At 40.9% G+C, this 16,573-nt stretch overlaps 1 protein-coding gene across 1 annotated transcript in view; it reads left to right on the forward strand.

Moving 5' to 3' along the window:
* kdsr (3-ketodihydrosphingosine reductase) overlaps nt 1–14,597 on the forward strand; it is a 75,544-nt gene extending 60,947 nt beyond the window's left edge. Inside the window, exon 10 of the mRNA XM_068058882.1 lies at nt 2,557–14,597. Coding sequence (XP_067914983.1) covers nt 2,557–2,676 — 120 coding nt within the window. The 3' untranslated portion in view covers nt 2,677–14,597. The remainder of the gene's footprint in view (nt 1–2,556) is intronic.
* Nucleotides 14,598–16,573: the final 1,976 nt, after the last annotated feature.

The following is a 16,573-nucleotide window of genomic DNA, read 5'->3' on the forward strand; positions in this document are numbered from 1 at the left end:
TGCTGTGATAGTAGAATAGCCTCTCCATATTCTTTGTCTAGGTTCACCATATGGATAAGACCAAACAGAAATATATTAGAAGTCAATCTGTGGGACCTTACCTTGACAGGCCAAGTACAAGGGAAGGAACTCTATTTAAAGGAAAAGCACTAGTACTTTCCTCTTCTGAATAGACTTCTGTTTGTGGAATATTGGACTTTGGCTAACAGCCCAGTTTACAGCCAAACCAACTTTTATTTGGTCCAGTATGCCGCTTGTCAAGTGGAGCAGAGGTTTAAAGGCTACTCTCAGGATTTGAATCCTGATCCTACAAATGAGCTCCCACGATGGCTCGAAGTATAATCTCATGAGTAACTGAGCTTTGCTGACCAATTATGATCCCGAATTCCCAAATCTGGCTGGTGGAAAGTTCAAGTGATTATAAGCAATTTTATGAAATTGTCTTTGATTTATTAAGCTAATGTTAAAATCTAGATCAAGAGCTTGGAGCACTTCTGATACTAATTATTGTTTAGGTCTATCAACAGTTTGGGAGATCTGTCCCAGCTTCAGGTAAGTATCTTATGTTTGAGTTTCTTCTTCTGAGTTATTGCATTGTGTATGAGCTTGGGGAAGAAAGATGAAGTAGTTAGTACAATTTACAATCACATTCAAGCATCCTCCAATTACCAAGATCCTATCCTACCATACCTTTGTTTCTGTTGGAGATATTTTATTGTCCTTATGGTAATCTGTTATTTGAGAAAAGGGTATGCAGCTGAAGGCAGCGCATTTGGAAGTCATTTTAAAGTGGCACAAGAAGAACATATGATTGTGTGAACAGATCGGGAGGCATATGTAGACTTGCTGAGGTCTCAAAGATGATGCATGTTTCACAGCTTTGTTATACATAGAGGCCTTATTGTGGAGGCAGTGAATGAGGCGGTCTGCCTACACTGTGTCCTTGAGATTGAATTAGAAGATGTCCCTGGAAAGCCTATGACAACTCGGAAGAGCCAGCAGCACTAATTGACAAGTTTAACTTGGTGCCTGAGCTGCTCAGTATCCAAAAATGTGCAGTGCAGTGTCCCAATAAATAGTCAGTATTGTCATTTGAAATACCTCAGTTAAAGCTTGCCAAAGCTTTAGTCTGGATTTCTCCCCTCCCTCATGAGACTTAAACTCCCTGGACAAAGTTTATATTAACTCCAACCAACTTGTTTCCCTAAAACAATACTGTATGTACCATTAATGTTTAAGCTTTTTTGCAGTGGCTCTTCCCCTTAGTGACAGGGGGCTGGATTTTACCTTTAGGCAGACGGGAATTTGCCACCGACGTAAAGCCCGGGGATCCGTCCCACATTTTACGCGTCCCTGGACTTTAATTGTCCCGAGGCGGGACTTCCACCCGCTTGAGGGAGGAGATCCCGCCTCAGTGAGCTGCAGGCTAATCAGTGGGCCGGCAACTCTTAGTCCCAGCATCGCCACCGGGAGCGGTGGCTACTGTTGGGACTGCAGTCCAGCTGACAAGATGGAGCCATGAGTGAAGGTTGGCCATGCCTCCTCAGTGAGATCGGTCCTTCCCTGGTGAGGCTGGTGTGGTCGTTTGAGGGGAGGGGGGGCATCTTGTGTCCCGAGGATGGGTTGGGAGGTGGGCGGCCCTCAATCGGGCACCCTGTACCCGACTGCCATGGTAAAATACCCGTGGAGGCGGGCGAGGGCCCTCAAGTGGCCATTTGAGGGCCTTGATTGGCCTCGGGTGGGTGGGCCATGCCCCCACCCCCACCGCCCGAGCGCCATAAAGTTGACCGGACGCGGGAGAAGGACGGGTATGCCTCCCACTCAATTTTACGCCGCCCTCATGCCACCATCCGACCTGTGGCGTTAAATTCAGCTTAGTGTGTCTTGAACCTAATTTAGTGCTCTTTCTAGATACTTCCTCTGTGGGAGGGGTAAGTGAGTTGGCTGCTGGCTGTTGATGTCCATCTCTTGGAATGGGGGTGCCATGTCATCCAGTTGTAGGGGAACATAAGAGCAGGAGTAGGTCATAAGATCCATCGAGCCTTCTCTGCCATTCAGTAAGATTGTGGCTAAACCTCTAATCAATTCTAATTTCCCACCCTATTCCCATATCCCTTATCTATTGTGGTGCCCAAAAATTTATCAATCTCTGTCGAATTTACTCATTGAGCATCCATTGTAGCATTGTTCTGCTTCATTTAATCACCAACTTGAATCTGTTCTTAATTTAGTACATATGCTAATGAATTTAACCTGGCTAATTTAGGTGGTATTGTGCTCCTTTTACATTTTTTTCAATTTCCAGATTATGAATGGTTCTTAATGTTTGGATTAATTTTCCTGGGGAGTGGAACCTTTTTGTAAACAAGTGGAGTACTGAAAGTCAAATAAACATGCATGCAATGTGACAGACCATTCAGTGTAATTTAACTTCAGTCAAGACTCAACTTGAGGGAAGGAAATGGAACTCTTCACGTAATTGCAATGTAAAATGTGTAAACCAACCATCCTGTTTCTTTCAACATTGACTTAACAGCGGATGTTTTCTTTTTCTAGGTCGTCACCATGGGCCTTTTCCGCACAATTGCTCTGTTTTACTTGGGAAGCTTCGACAGTATTGTACGCCGCTGTATGATGCAACAAGAAAAGTGTGTAGGATTGGAAAAGAAGGATTAACCTCAGGTTGATTTTGGAGGCCAAGGATCAGACTTCGAAAGATGAATGATTGAGGGAGATATTTCAGTGAACAATTATTTTTTTTCCTTGCCCCTCCACTCCTTGTCTCAGTGGCCTCTGGTCTTGTTTGGGGTTGGAGTGGGGGCCAATGGATGGTAGAAAGAGAAAACCACAAAACGGGAGTTAATATATTAGCAGTACAGCTCTGATGCCTTGAATGGGAGTTGCAATATAATTTATAACCAGCACGGATTGCCAGGAGTGCATGTGAAAGGCTACAAATCATAAAAGCATTTTTTAAAAACATATTCTGCTGACACATGCTATTTTTGTAATTGGTCAACTTCTCCCCTTCCCCCAACTAGATTGAATTAAAAAGTTCAGCTTCATTTGGTTTATGTCCACATGTTTACTTTTGGTGTTTCATTAGAATCGGCAAAGGAAATGGAATTTTTGCCTCTTTTAGTCCTTGTAGCTTGTTTATATTAGCTTTAATTATGCCACCATTAAAATTGAATCCTTTTGTATGTTTTAAAGTCCTAAGGAGTGGGTGGGGCGGGTACACATGAAACAGAGGTTGACCAAATGTTCGGTAGAATAGTTGCTATCCATTCAACTGTGACCCCTAATGCTGTATTTGGTGAATACCCTCATCAAAAGCCAATTATTTTAAAGTCTTCGCTAGGTTCATGAACCTTTGGCACTAACTGGGCAACTTTTCTTGTCCATTTCAATTCTTTAGAATTTGAAATTAAAATTCAGTGAGTAATTCTTCATTAACTGAGTTACATAAGCAATTGAATAAAATACTTTATATTGCAGTTACTGTTTTTCTTGAAGTAGCCAAACTGTACCAGAATGCAGTTTGATGCATCACCCCAGATTGCCAATATTTTCCTTGTCACTGTTGTTGGGAAATGCAGCAGACAATTTGTGCACAGCAGGTCCCATAAACAGCAGTGGGATAAATGACCAGATAATCTGTTAACAATGTTGGAGAGCAGCAGACCCTCCAATTTTTTTTTTTTTGGAGTGTGAGGGTGATGTGTTTAAATGTACGATCCCTTTTTGTTAGCGAGGCCATGCTTCTGGGGTAACTTAAAGGGACCTACTTGTGTGCAGCTTAGAGGGAACATTGGTTCAGGGATAAATATTGTCCAGAATATCAGGAAGAACTATCATCATCTTCGAATAGTGCTATAGGATCTTTTACACCACCTGAGAGGGTACATGGAGCCTTGGCTTAATGGCACCTCCCACAGCACAGCAGTACGGCACTCGAGTGTCAGCCTAGATTTGTGCGCAAGTCTTTTCAGTAGGAACCCCTAATCTTATGACGCAGAAAAGAGTGCTACCACTGAGCCAAGGCTGATACCACATTGAACCTTAAGGTGATGATTAGCAAAGAGAATATATCTTGGAATTTTTTTAAAACTTAAAGTGCTGCAAGAGGTAGCCTATTTTATTTAAAAGTTCAGTTTTGTTAATTTCATTTGATCTGTGCCACTTAATCAGCAATAAACCTTTTCCCAATTTAGACATCATGGGCATTGGTTGTAGTGTATTGCATCCACAGATATGATCTGGGTTCTCAGATCATGACAAACATAAAAGAACTTGAATTTATAAAGCACCTTTCGTGACCACCTTGTAGATTTTCAGACTGGAGTTCCAAGTGATTGCAGGTGGGGGCCTCTGAGTTTATCAAAAATTCTGTAGTTCTGTTGGTTGATGGTGACATGTTACTTCAGTTGCTACAATCACTTTTACAAAAAATTCTGCACTGTTTTCCTTTTGATAGATGGCATTAGGACGGAGGGCTCCTAAGAGTTTTGATATTTGTAGAGGCTCCTCTACACAAGTTTCAACACCGCTGCTCCAGAATACTACTTGGAGTTTGTAGCAGATCCCTGTTGGTTTGCATTTTTAACTCTTATTTGGCAGTTGAGGTGTATTTGCTGTTTTTAAAGTGATCTGATGAGTAGAAGCTTGCTCAGCATGACTGTAATTCTTCGTGTTAATGGACTCTACCTTGTACTAAAAAAAAAAGTTTTGTTTTACTGAATGTTCTTTCACTGCTATATTACTGTAGTGTTGAAATATTGGAGTAATGGCTTGATTGCACCAAAATTTGCACTATTTTGTTGTGCCAGGCAGTAACAGTTCATTCTCACTTACTTCCTACCTACTTAGTACAAAACTCAGGATTGTAGATGGGTGTGTGAAAAAAGGTTAAAAATTATGGAAGATCGCCCAGTTATAATTTAGATGCTATATTTTTCTTTGAAATATCCAGCAAGAGAGAAGCCATTACTTTTCTATAATATTCCCAAAGCGCACATTTTTATATACTGTGCTGCCTTGATTCCCACCTTTTTTAGTTTAGAAAAGGGGGAAAACACATAACTAGATATTTTAAAAATTAGCTCAACTATTTTCATTTATATATTTATTATTGGAATTAAATTCACTGTAAAATATGCATTGTTGGCTAATAATGCTCAAAGTACAACACTCTAAACTTGTTCATGAACTTGTATTTGGTTACAGCTGAAGAAAATAAAGTGGGATGTGCATCAGTTAGAAAGCCCTGAGGAAATATACTCAACATTATTGGAAACCAGACTAATGCTTTCAATAATTTGCTTGAAAATATTTTATTTTTTAAAGTTATCTTTCTGATGTTTGGTAAATATTTTATTCCCTCTACTGCAATTATATTTTCTGATTGGGGTTTTTACATTTTTGAGGAGTGTACAAATTGACATTCTATGCTATAGTCACTTACCCAGTGGTCTGGGTAGTACTGGTAGGCATCCATCCGTCTCTGAAGACGATGGACTGTGCCCAGGGTGTATGTCGCTTCTGAGTTGAATATTGCCTGTTGTGGCTGAAGAGGCCGACTCATGAGTGACAATCACTTCCGCAGCTGGCACAGATGAAAATCGTTGACCTAAGGCCAACTGATTTGTTTTTTTTCCTTCCACCGGGCTCTCTTTTCCACCATGTGGTCGTTTCTTTTGTCATCTTTTTTCACACCCTGACTGCCATTCTCCAGGAACTCTGGTCAACAGCAAGGACTTTCCATGCATCAAAACTGATCCCAGTCAACTTGAGGTCTTGCTTGCACACATCCTTGTATCACAGATGTGGGCGACCTGTTGGTTTCGTGCCAATGACAAGCTCGCCAGTGTTCTGGATAATCTCTGATTCCATTATTTCATCTGGAGCTGAGATTTCATTTATTTAATTTAGAAATGTTAGATTGAAGTTTATACTTCCATTTTAGATAGGTATACTGTATTCTCTGAAACCTCAATGACCTTATTGTATAATGGATAGCTAGAAATGGAAATTTCCCTTTTGCAGTTTTGTTCAGTTCCAATACCTTTAGGTATTCATTAGACCACAGCTATTGGCATTTAATTGAGGATGTCTAGCTATTTGATCTATGATTGGGCATCAGTTGCCACGAGTACAATTTGTCTATCCAGCAAGCCTGAGAATTTGAGAGGTGTGTGGTATTTTCCCCTCTAGTAAACTATATAGCATTAGAGAATGAATTCTCTAAATGAATAATTTCCAGTGCAGACACAATGGGCCAAGAGGCCTCTTTCTGTGCTGTAAACTTTCTATGATTCCAATTGGTCAGGAAAAGTTTGTCGAAGCTATGGATAGTTAGCTCCTCCTATCTGACAGCTCCATGATGCTTGGCATTCCATAAGGACAGTGGTTTTACAACTGTTTGAAAGTCTAGATGAACACTGACATGTCTCAGCAGCGTCGACAATCTTTCCTCATAGCTGCATTTTTCCAGTCCTGGCAACATCCTCGTAAATCTCCTTTGTACCTTCTCGAGTGCAATTACATCCTGTAATGAGGTGACCAGCACTGCACACAGTACTCAAGTTGTGGCCTAACCAATGAGTTATACAATTCCAGCATAACCTCCCTGCTCTTAAATTCTATACCTCTGCTAATAAAGGAAAGGATTCTATGTGCCTTCTTAACCACCTTATCGACCTGTCCTGCTACCTTCAGGGATCTGTGGACATTCACTCTAATGTCCCTCACTTCCTCTATACTTCTCAGTATTTTCCCGTTAATCATGTATTCCTTTACCTTGTTTGACCTCCCCAAATACATCACCTCACACTTCTCCAGGTTGAATTCCGTTTACCACTTCTCTGCCCATCAATATCTTCCTGCAGCCTACAGCTATCCTCCTCGCTATCTCCCACGCGGCCAATCTTTGTGTCATCTGCAAAGGGCTTGATCTTGCCTGCTACATTTATGTCCAAATCGTTAATATATACCACAAAAAACAGGGGACCCAGTACTGAGCCCTGCGGAATGCCACAAAAATACCAGTCAACGATTACCCTTTGTTTCCTGCCACTGAGCCAGTTTTATATCTTGCATTTCGCTGGATCCCATGGGATTTAATTTTTTTAACCAGTCTGCTGTGTGGAACTTTGTCAAAAGCCTTGCTAAAATCCAAGGAGACCACATCAACTGCACTACCCTCATCTATCTATCTCGTTACTTCAAAAAAAAATTCAATCAAGTTGGTCAAACAAGATCTTCCCTTAACAAATCCATGCTCATTATCATTGATTAGCCTGTGCCTTTCTAAGTGACAGTTTATCCTGTGTCTCAGAATAGATTCCAATAAGTTTCCCACTTTGAGGTTAGACTGACTGGCCTGTAATTATTTGGTCTATCTCTCGCTCCCTTTTTAAACAGAGGGTACAACGTTAGCAATTCTCCAATCCGCCGGCACCATACCTGTATCCAGTGAGGACTGGAAAATGATGGTCAGACCTTCCTCTACTTCTCTTGCTTCTTTTAACAGCCTGAGGTACATTTCATCCGGCACTGGGGATTTATCAACTTTCAAGGATGCTAATCCCATTAATACTTTCTCTCCCTATGTTTATCACATCCAATACTTCACAGCACTCTTCCTTAACTACAATATGTACATTGTCCCCCATTTTTGTGAAGTATTCATCAAGAACAATACCAACATCTTCCTCCCCTACACACAGGTTCCCTTTTTGGTCTTTTATGGGCCCTACTATCTGCATAGTTATCCTCTTACTCTTAATGTACTGATAAAATATCTTTGGGTTCACTTTGATTTTGCTTGCCAATATTCTTTCATGCCCCTCTTCGCTTTCCTAATTTCCTTTTTGATTTCACCCCTCCGCTTTCTATACTCTTCTCAGCTTTCTGTAGTCTTGAGTGCTCGGTGTCGGACATTAACTTTCCTTTTCTGCCTCATCTTGCCCTTATCTGTAAGCTCCTTGACATCCAAGGGGCTCTAGATTTGGCCGTCTCACCCTTTTTCTTTCTGGGAACATGTTTACTCTGAACCCCTTGAATCTCCCTTTTGAATGCCACCCACTGCTGTGACACTGATTTACCTTCAAGTAGCTGTTTCCAGTGCACTTTCGTTACATCACTCCTCAGTTTAGTAAAATTGGCCTTGCCCCAATTGAGAATTCTAACTCCTGTTCTATCTCTTATCCTTTTCCAAAATTATGTTGAAACAGTTGCTGTACTTGATGTGTACAAACTAACTAAACTCACCAGAACAAGTTAGAACTTGTCCATTCCAATGTAATTAAATTTTTAATGGTGTGATGATTCTTAATTACTGCCAATCAACTTCTCTAGCACTGAAAATTAACTTTTACAAGTGTTGTGACTCATTCCTTCTGATTTTAATTATTTTTGGAGATTTAAAAAAATTAATTTATTTTCTTAATCCCACTTTTCTTTCCTTCCTTTTCATTTTCTGTACCTGATTTTACATTTGAGTTAAATATTCTAACTGGCACTTCCTGATTGACTACACTGCTCGATAAGGATTCTTCAATCTGATGGTTCTAATTGTTGGACCTGTTCACACAGGTCCTAAATCCCCTGCAGAGGGTGCTAGGCTGAAATGACTCATTACAGTAAATTCTCATGAAAAGTCCCATGGAAAGTCTGTGGGCAAGTGAAATGAATGGCTAGTGTCATTCCTTTGCCACTAAGAGCAAAATCCAGACCAATATACACATTCAAGATCTTACATTCTTGTTAGCTGTGGAGAATGGAACTTTTAGGCATCAGGTACTCACTGCCAAATATAGCACAACCACATGCAGAGTAAAACTTCTGTTTTATTCTGTCTCAGCTGCCTTCCACACCAGCTATCCTGTGATTTTTAAGTGAGCTTGCCAATTGGTGACAGTTTTGAGCTGCAGCACACTAGGAACTACAGTTCGACTGCCCAAGCTCAATTCACAAGACCCTTACAGCCTCTTACAGGATAGGCTTCACTTTTTGCTTGCCTCAGTTCCATTGAGATTATGCTATAGGATATGTGTAGACTGTAATGGCAGATGCTTACAGGTAAATTAAAATGTGCAAGATTGCAATTGAACACCAGATATTCTTTAAAAATTGAATTAATTTTTATTTGTTTTATAAGGGAAATTTATTCTGTTTTTGAATGCTGCAATCTGTTTTTACTTTACACTTAAAAATTCTGCCTTGCATTAATCACTTTCAAATTGCATCATCCAATACTTAGTTTAAAAAGCAAAATTAACTATAGACTTATCTGATAAATCATTGATTCAGTACATATCAGATAAAATCAATTTTGGCAAAAACATTATTTGATGATTGACCAGACTTTCAGACATAGGCCTAGAATTTGCTGGAGTGGGGCACCTTGCAGTGTGCCATGTTAGTTTGTGCATATTAATTTTTGCCCACAAAGTTGTTGGAAGTGCAAGTTAATAATGGTATGACGAGGGCAACAGGGCAGCTGGAACCTTGGTGAACATTGGGACAAATAATGTAACTCCTTAACTAACTAATGAGATTAAAGTATTGAGAAATACAGACTGAGAAGGGCCAAACTCCCCTCTGCCCTAGCCCTGAACTCTCATCTTTCTCTTTCTGTCCTATCTCCCCTCATTAAAGGCTTGCTTGGGTCTGCAAATGAGACCCGACCCGAGCCCGATAGAACCGCATCCAACCCGGCCCGAGCCCTTCCATTTTTTCCTGACCCGACCCGACCATCGGTTAACTTGCCTTCCGTTTTTCACTTTGTTCCTTACCTGCACAAGCTTAAAATAACTAGCAAAACCACCTTTATAGTCCAAAAAGTAAATTAACATTAGAGTCACTTACCTGAGGTAGTGATAGAGCGTGTCCGATACGACCCGACCCCAGCCCGAATGCCGGATCCAGAAGTGCGACCCTACCCAACCCGAACCCGACACATGTCAGGTCCCGTCTGATTTGGGTCGGGTAGCAGGCCTTTACCCCTCATCCCCTTTCTGAGCTCATCTTGTCCATGAGACCATCTCATGTTTGCTCGATCCTATTCCCACTAAATTGCTGATCACTCAACTTCCTCTCCTGGTCCCTATGTTAGCTGATATTGTAAACCGTTCTCTCCCTTCAAGTGTTGTCCCTCTCTCATTTAAATCTGCTGTCATCACCTCTCTCAAAAAAAGAACAAACCTTGACCCCACAGCCCTTGCAAACTACTGTCCCATCTTTAACTTCCCTTTCCTCTCCATAGTCCTTGAATGTGGTGTTGCCTCCCAATCCATTCCCATCTTTTGTGGAACTCTGTTTGAATCCCTCCGATCAGGTTTCCGCCCCTGCCACAACACCGAAACAGTTCTTAATCCAAGACGTCCTATGTGACTGTGATAAAGGTAAACTTTCCCTTCTCATCCTTCACGACCTGCCTGCAGTCTTTGACATAGTTGAGCACACCGTCCTCCTCCAATGCCTCTCCACTGTTGTCCAGCTGCGTAGGACTGCTCTTACATGGTTCCATTCTCATCTATCTAATCATAGCTAGAGAATCACTTGCAGTGGCTTCTCTTCCTGCTCCCGCACTGTTACTTCTAGTGTCCCTCAAGGATCTATCCTTGGCCTCCTCCTATTACTCACCTACATGGTGTCCCTCGGCGACATCATCCAAAAGTATAGTCTCCCGCATTCTATTCTCCGTAAACTTGAGGTCATCCAAAACTCTGCTGCCCATGTCTGTTAACTCGCACGAAGTCCCGTTCCCCTATCATCCCAATGCTAGTTGACCTACACTGGCTGCCGCTCAAGCAATGTCTTGACTTAAAATTCTCATCCTTGTTTTCAAATCCTTCCATGGCCTCACCCCTCCTTATCTGTAATCTCCTCCAGCCCCACAACCCTCCAAGATGTCTGCACCCCTATAATTCTGGTCTCCTGTGCATCCCTGACTTTAATCACTCCACCATTGGTGGCTGTACCTTCAGTTTCCTAGGCCCCAAGCTCTGGGATACCCTCCCTACATCTCTCTGCCCCTCCACCTCGCTTTCCTCCTTTAAGACACTCCTTAAAAACCTACCTCTTTGACCAAGCTTTTAGTCATCTGATCTAGTGGGCTAAATTTTACGCCACCCTAGCAGGTCGGATGGTGGCGTGGGGGCGGCATAAAATTGAACGGGAGGCCTACCCATCCTGCTTCTGCCTCTGGCCAAGCTTTCAGCGGGGGGTGGGAAATGTCCTGCCTGTCCGAGGCCAGTCAAGCCCGTAAGTGGCCACTTGAGGGCCCTCGCCGCCTCCATGGGTATTTTACCCATGGCAAGCGGGCGTGCTGGGAATGTAAAAGGCCGCCCAGCAATAGCTGCCAGCCTTTCCGCGCCCCAGGGAATGCCATGGCAATCAGGCACAGGGTGCCCAATTGAGGGCCGCCTCCCAACCCACCCCTGCGACCCAAGACGCCACCCTCTCTTAAATGATTACTCCAGCCTCACCAGGGAAGGACCGATCCTCCTGGTGAGGCAACCTTAACTAATCATTCCTCCAGGCTCCTTCGTGTCGACTGGGCTGCAGTCCCAGCAGTGGCCACTGCTCCCGGTGGCGCTGCTGGGACTAAGAGCTCATGGAGGCGGGACTTTCTCCCTCAAGTGGGTGGAAGTCCCGCATGAGGACAATCCAAGCCTCGGTGGTGAATTCTCGTCCGCCTAAGGTAAAATTCAGCCCAATAGCTCTTGTGGTTCGGTGTCATACTTTATTTTATAATGCTCCTGTAAAGCGCCTTGGATGTTTTATTACGTAAATGGTGCTTCATAATTATAATAGCAAAATACTGTGGATGCTGGAAATCTGAAATAAAAACAAAGTGCTGGAAATACTCAAGTCTGGCAGCATCTGTGGAAAGAGAAACAGTTAACGTTTCAGGTCAATGACCTTTCATCAGGTACAGAGGGGAAGAAAGATTAGATTGAGTAGAAAAAAGATGAAAAAGTAAGAAATAAAAAAATTTCAACAGTAATTCACTACCTGAAGGAATGATTCTCCATGCCTTTAATTGTTCACTTTCTTTGTAAGCGAGGTTGACTGGCAGCCATTAATCATTATCCTGTCTTTAAAAGGGTACTTGCGCTACTAATTAATCGACTTAACTTTCTGTGGCAATTTTAATGGGAAATTCACATGCAAATGTAGCAACTTTATAAAAATCATGGGGAAATTGAGTGCGAGCTACTGCTTTTGTGAAGCGAATGAGGCAAATAGGCTAGCAACTTACCTCAATTCACAATATCTCTTCCCCACCACATTTTTACATTAATAATGGCGTGCATCATTCACAATGTTATTTTCAGCAAACTCTTGGTCATTATGTGCTCAAGATCTATCTCGTGAACAATGAGCACTTTCTACAATGAGTGAAATTCTATAATTATGAAAGTGATCAGGAAAATATTAGACAAATGTTACAAGCCTCTTACATAGTTGTTTGCTGCATCTCATTATAACTGACCTTTAACATGGTTTTACTGATGTGTGAGCGTGTGCAGTTTACTCTTGAATGCAGCAGCAGTAATTTAAGTTGCTTCTTCCAGTTGTGAGATCTTTATGCGTATCCCCTTTTGGGTAAACAGTGGATGATTCTGATTAGTGGTAAATCTTTCTTAGATAGGGATATATTTGTTAGCTACCTTTTTATGTGCCAATGGTCTCTTTCTCCTCCTGAAGGTGTAGATTCCAGGCTGGGGAATACTTCCATAATTATTGTTACCTAAGCAGTCTTTATTCATGTGTATTTCGCATTGTAGCAGTTTTTTTTTGGTTTGCACAAAATTTTGTATTTTACTAGTGCTTCAGTTTTTATTTTAAGGAGCAAAATATGTGTAGAGCCAACGCAAAGTAAAATCCTCACACGTTGTAAAACCGGTGGATTGAGCTTTACAAAAAGGAAACCACTAAGTGGAGAATCAAGGCTAGAAGTTCGAATAGTTCAGTTTTATTGACTGAATCCAAAAATTGAAAGATCTTGTGTATGAGCGTTGACTGTCAATGTTAACAGACAGTTTAACCATTGAGCCTCACTACATCCTCACCAGACATCCAAATACGTAGTCTTCCAGTGGGAGATATGGGGAATTTTACCTTCTGTAGGCAGGAGTGTTGAAGTCAATTGTTGCTCTGGTATTCCCTCCTTGAACTCCATCTCTCTGCCTCCCTCTATCCCTTTTATCACCCTCCTTAAAACCCATTTTTTTGATCATGCTTTTTATCACCCTTCTAATAACCTGAGTTGATATCCATTTATGTCTAATTAGACATCTGAAGCACATTAGGATGTTTTTACTACATTATAGACACTTTTTAAATTCATATAGTTCTATTAATATATAAGGCACCCATTTATATCATCAACTAGAACATAGCCAATATCAAGGCAAGAATTTCAACACCTAAATTTAATTTCCGTTAATTCAAATTATGCACGAGTCTTTTGTTCAAGTGTGTGTTAACTGAATCAATTCTTTTTTTGTCCATAGTATGTTTCTGGTAATTACACTGTAGTTATTCCAAGATTGAAAATTTTATATAATTTTAAACTCCCTTACAAATGGTAAGGAAGTGTCTTGGGTCTTTTTTTCTTTTTTTGCAACCATTCCTAAAAGGTATCTGAAATAAAGGAGTCTGAGGTTGCTAATCAAATTAATAACTAAAGTTAGATTTCCTCTATCCTGTACTGTAGTTATGATGTCTATTATTTAACTCCTTTCTATGTTGTTTTTGAGCTGCCCATTACCAGATGTGATGGTGCACCACACTGATTTTGACTAAGTTTTCCTTCCTTAGAGGCTCCAGTGATGAACCTCAACATGACCTGCCTGTGATTTGGGATCTCACCAAAGGAGGAATGAAGAGGGGGAGGGCCTGTATTTAATCCCTTTGCTCCATTACATTTATGTACCAAAGCATGGTTAAACCCAATTTGGCTTCCCATTTACTTGTATTTTTAAAGTTTTTTTTTCAATAAGTGCAGTAATGTAAAATGACAGTCAGTTTTGGTTAATATTCCTAAAAATACTCAAATAGCTTCTTTAGACTTCAATAGTAACTGGCCATTACCTTGAACTATTTTTATATTTTAAAGACTGAATTGTTGCTATACAGTTCAAATATTTACTGTTTATGTTCTTTGATGTTTTGATGAAAATGTAAGTAAAATCTTGACTGTTCGCCATATAGCACCTGTGCAATTTTAACTCCTTAGTTAAACTCATTGCTGTTTGGGTAATGAATTTTCTTCCTAAATATAACTTTAGTCAATTTTTACTGTCCATGAATAAAACTATTTAGAAGCATAAGAGTCCTTAAGCCATACTAATGATGTGTGGTATTCATGGCCATTAAATCTGGAAAAGTGACTTTGTTTAAGTTTCTAATGTGTGGATTAGGACTGCAGTAAAATGGGAAAGGTTAATTGACATTCTGTGCTTGGGATTAGGTTTGTGTCTCTCGAACCTGCTCTCATTCTGTAATTGGTGTGTGTACTAGGCAGTGTTCTTGTGTTTTAACTTTCTTTCTCCAGTTCAATAAATCTGTCGTCTTGTTGTGGTCTCTTAATGTTTATTCTTCCACTGATCATGGGTAGCATCTTATTTCATCTTTGAGCACCAATTTTCATAATGAATTTATGTATTTTTCTTACATTATTGCCAAGTATTTAGTATTTGGATCAGGACTTCAGCATAAAAGTTTCATTGGTATTCTATGCTTAGATTAGTTTTTTTTGTCTCAAACTTGCTCTTGTTCTGTAATTGCTGTTTGTACTGGGTACTGTTGGGTGTTAATTTTTGCACCTGTTCAATTTCCTGTAAAAGGCAGTGGTCTATAATCATACAACACAGAAGGAGGCTATTTGGCTCATTGTCCCTGTGCCGATTCTTTGAAATAGCTATTCAGTTGGTCCTATTTCCCCATAGCCCTGCAGTTTTTTCCCCTTCAAGTATTTATCCAATTCCCTCTTTAAAAAGTTATTAAATCTATTTCCACCATCCTTTCAGGTGTTACATTCCAAGTCATAACTGGTTGCATTTAAAAATAAATTGTGCTCGTCTCTCCTCTGGTTCATTTGTTAAATACCTTAAAACTGTATCCTCTAGTTTACCAATCCATTGCTACTGGACACAGTTTCTCGTTATTTACTCTATCAAAACACTTTGAGATTTGAACACCTTTCCAGTCTCCGCTTAACTTTTTCAACTCTTAGAACAACTCCAACTTCTCTAATCTCTCCATCCCTAGCACCATTCTATAAATCTTCTCTGCACCCTCTCATGACAACCTTCCAGAAGTTTGTTGCCCAGAATTGGATGCGATTCTGCAGCTGGAGCTAACCAGTGATTTATAAAAGTTTAGTGTAATTTCCTTGCTTTTGTACTCTTTGCATCATAATAAAGCCAAGGATACTGTGCTTTTTTTTTTTAACAGCCTTGTTACGATCAGGTGCAGAAGGGTTGAAGGGCTTACATCTTTTCCCCATCCTTTGTTTGACCATATCAGGTTTAATTCTTTTATTAAAGTGGATGTACTGGCCAATTCAGTAGGTGTTTGTTTTTTGTTATGAGTAAAAGGGGTATACAGTCTGTGGGGTTTGGTGACTTGCTGGCTTCTGGCTGAATTCACTGGTCCTGAGGCTTTCAGTTTTGAAGAGGTAGATGACTGATTGTCTCTTGGAGACAGCGATGTGGATGATTTCCTCCAAAGGGGTTTCTGGTTGCAGCTGGAGTGTGCAGAGGTGGTCAATCAGCAGGCAGAGTTCGAAGCTTGCAAGTTGGAATGGAGAGAGGAGACACCTTTCCCCCCCCCCCCCCCCCCCTTGGGTCTGCAAGTGTCAGAGTCCAGATGCTTGTGCTGCTGCAGAGAAACACCAGCTTAAAACTGGAGGGGGGGTACTTGTCACATGACAGTCACTCATTTAAACAGGGTAGAAGTGTTTCTCTTGCTAAAAAATACAGGCAGTTCCCTTAAACTTCCTGGGTCTTGGTTCTTGCTGGGATGAGCAGGCATTTTGTGTCCACCTCTTAGGCCTTGCAGTGCAGGATACAGTGTTGCAGATAAGGTGGTCATACACCTCTGGGACTTCCTGCATCCCCTTTAAAATTGTGCCATTGTCTTGTCATTTATAGTCTTAGCTGTGGTCTAATAAAATGTGCTCTTCCATTTACTATTAGTAGAATCTCTCCATCTTTTAGCATTCTATTTTCATAATGAATTTATGTATTTTTCTTACATATTTGCCAAACATCCATATTCTACTAAAACTACAAAAATGTGGGGAAAAATCAAGTTCTCCATATTTTTAAAAAACCAAGTTGACAAATACCCTGGACCTGATGGCTTAGGGTTCTAAAAGAGGTAGCTGCAGAGATAGTGGATGCACTGGCTATGATTTTCCAAAATTCCCTAGGTTCTAGGATGGTCCCAGCAGATTGAAAGTCAGCAAATGTAAGACCACTATTCAAGGAAGGAGAGGGAAAGAGAAAAGGGAACTACAGACCAGTAACCCTGACATCAGTTGTTGGGGGGGAAA

Source organism: Heterodontus francisci, chromosome 2 (assembly GCF_036365525.1).
Source record: "Heterodontus francisci isolate sHetFra1 chromosome 2, sHetFra1.hap1, whole genome shotgun sequence".
In the NCBI taxonomy this organism is placed as follows: domain Eukaryota; kingdom Metazoa; phylum Chordata; class Chondrichthyes; order Heterodontiformes; family Heterodontidae; genus Heterodontus; species Heterodontus francisci.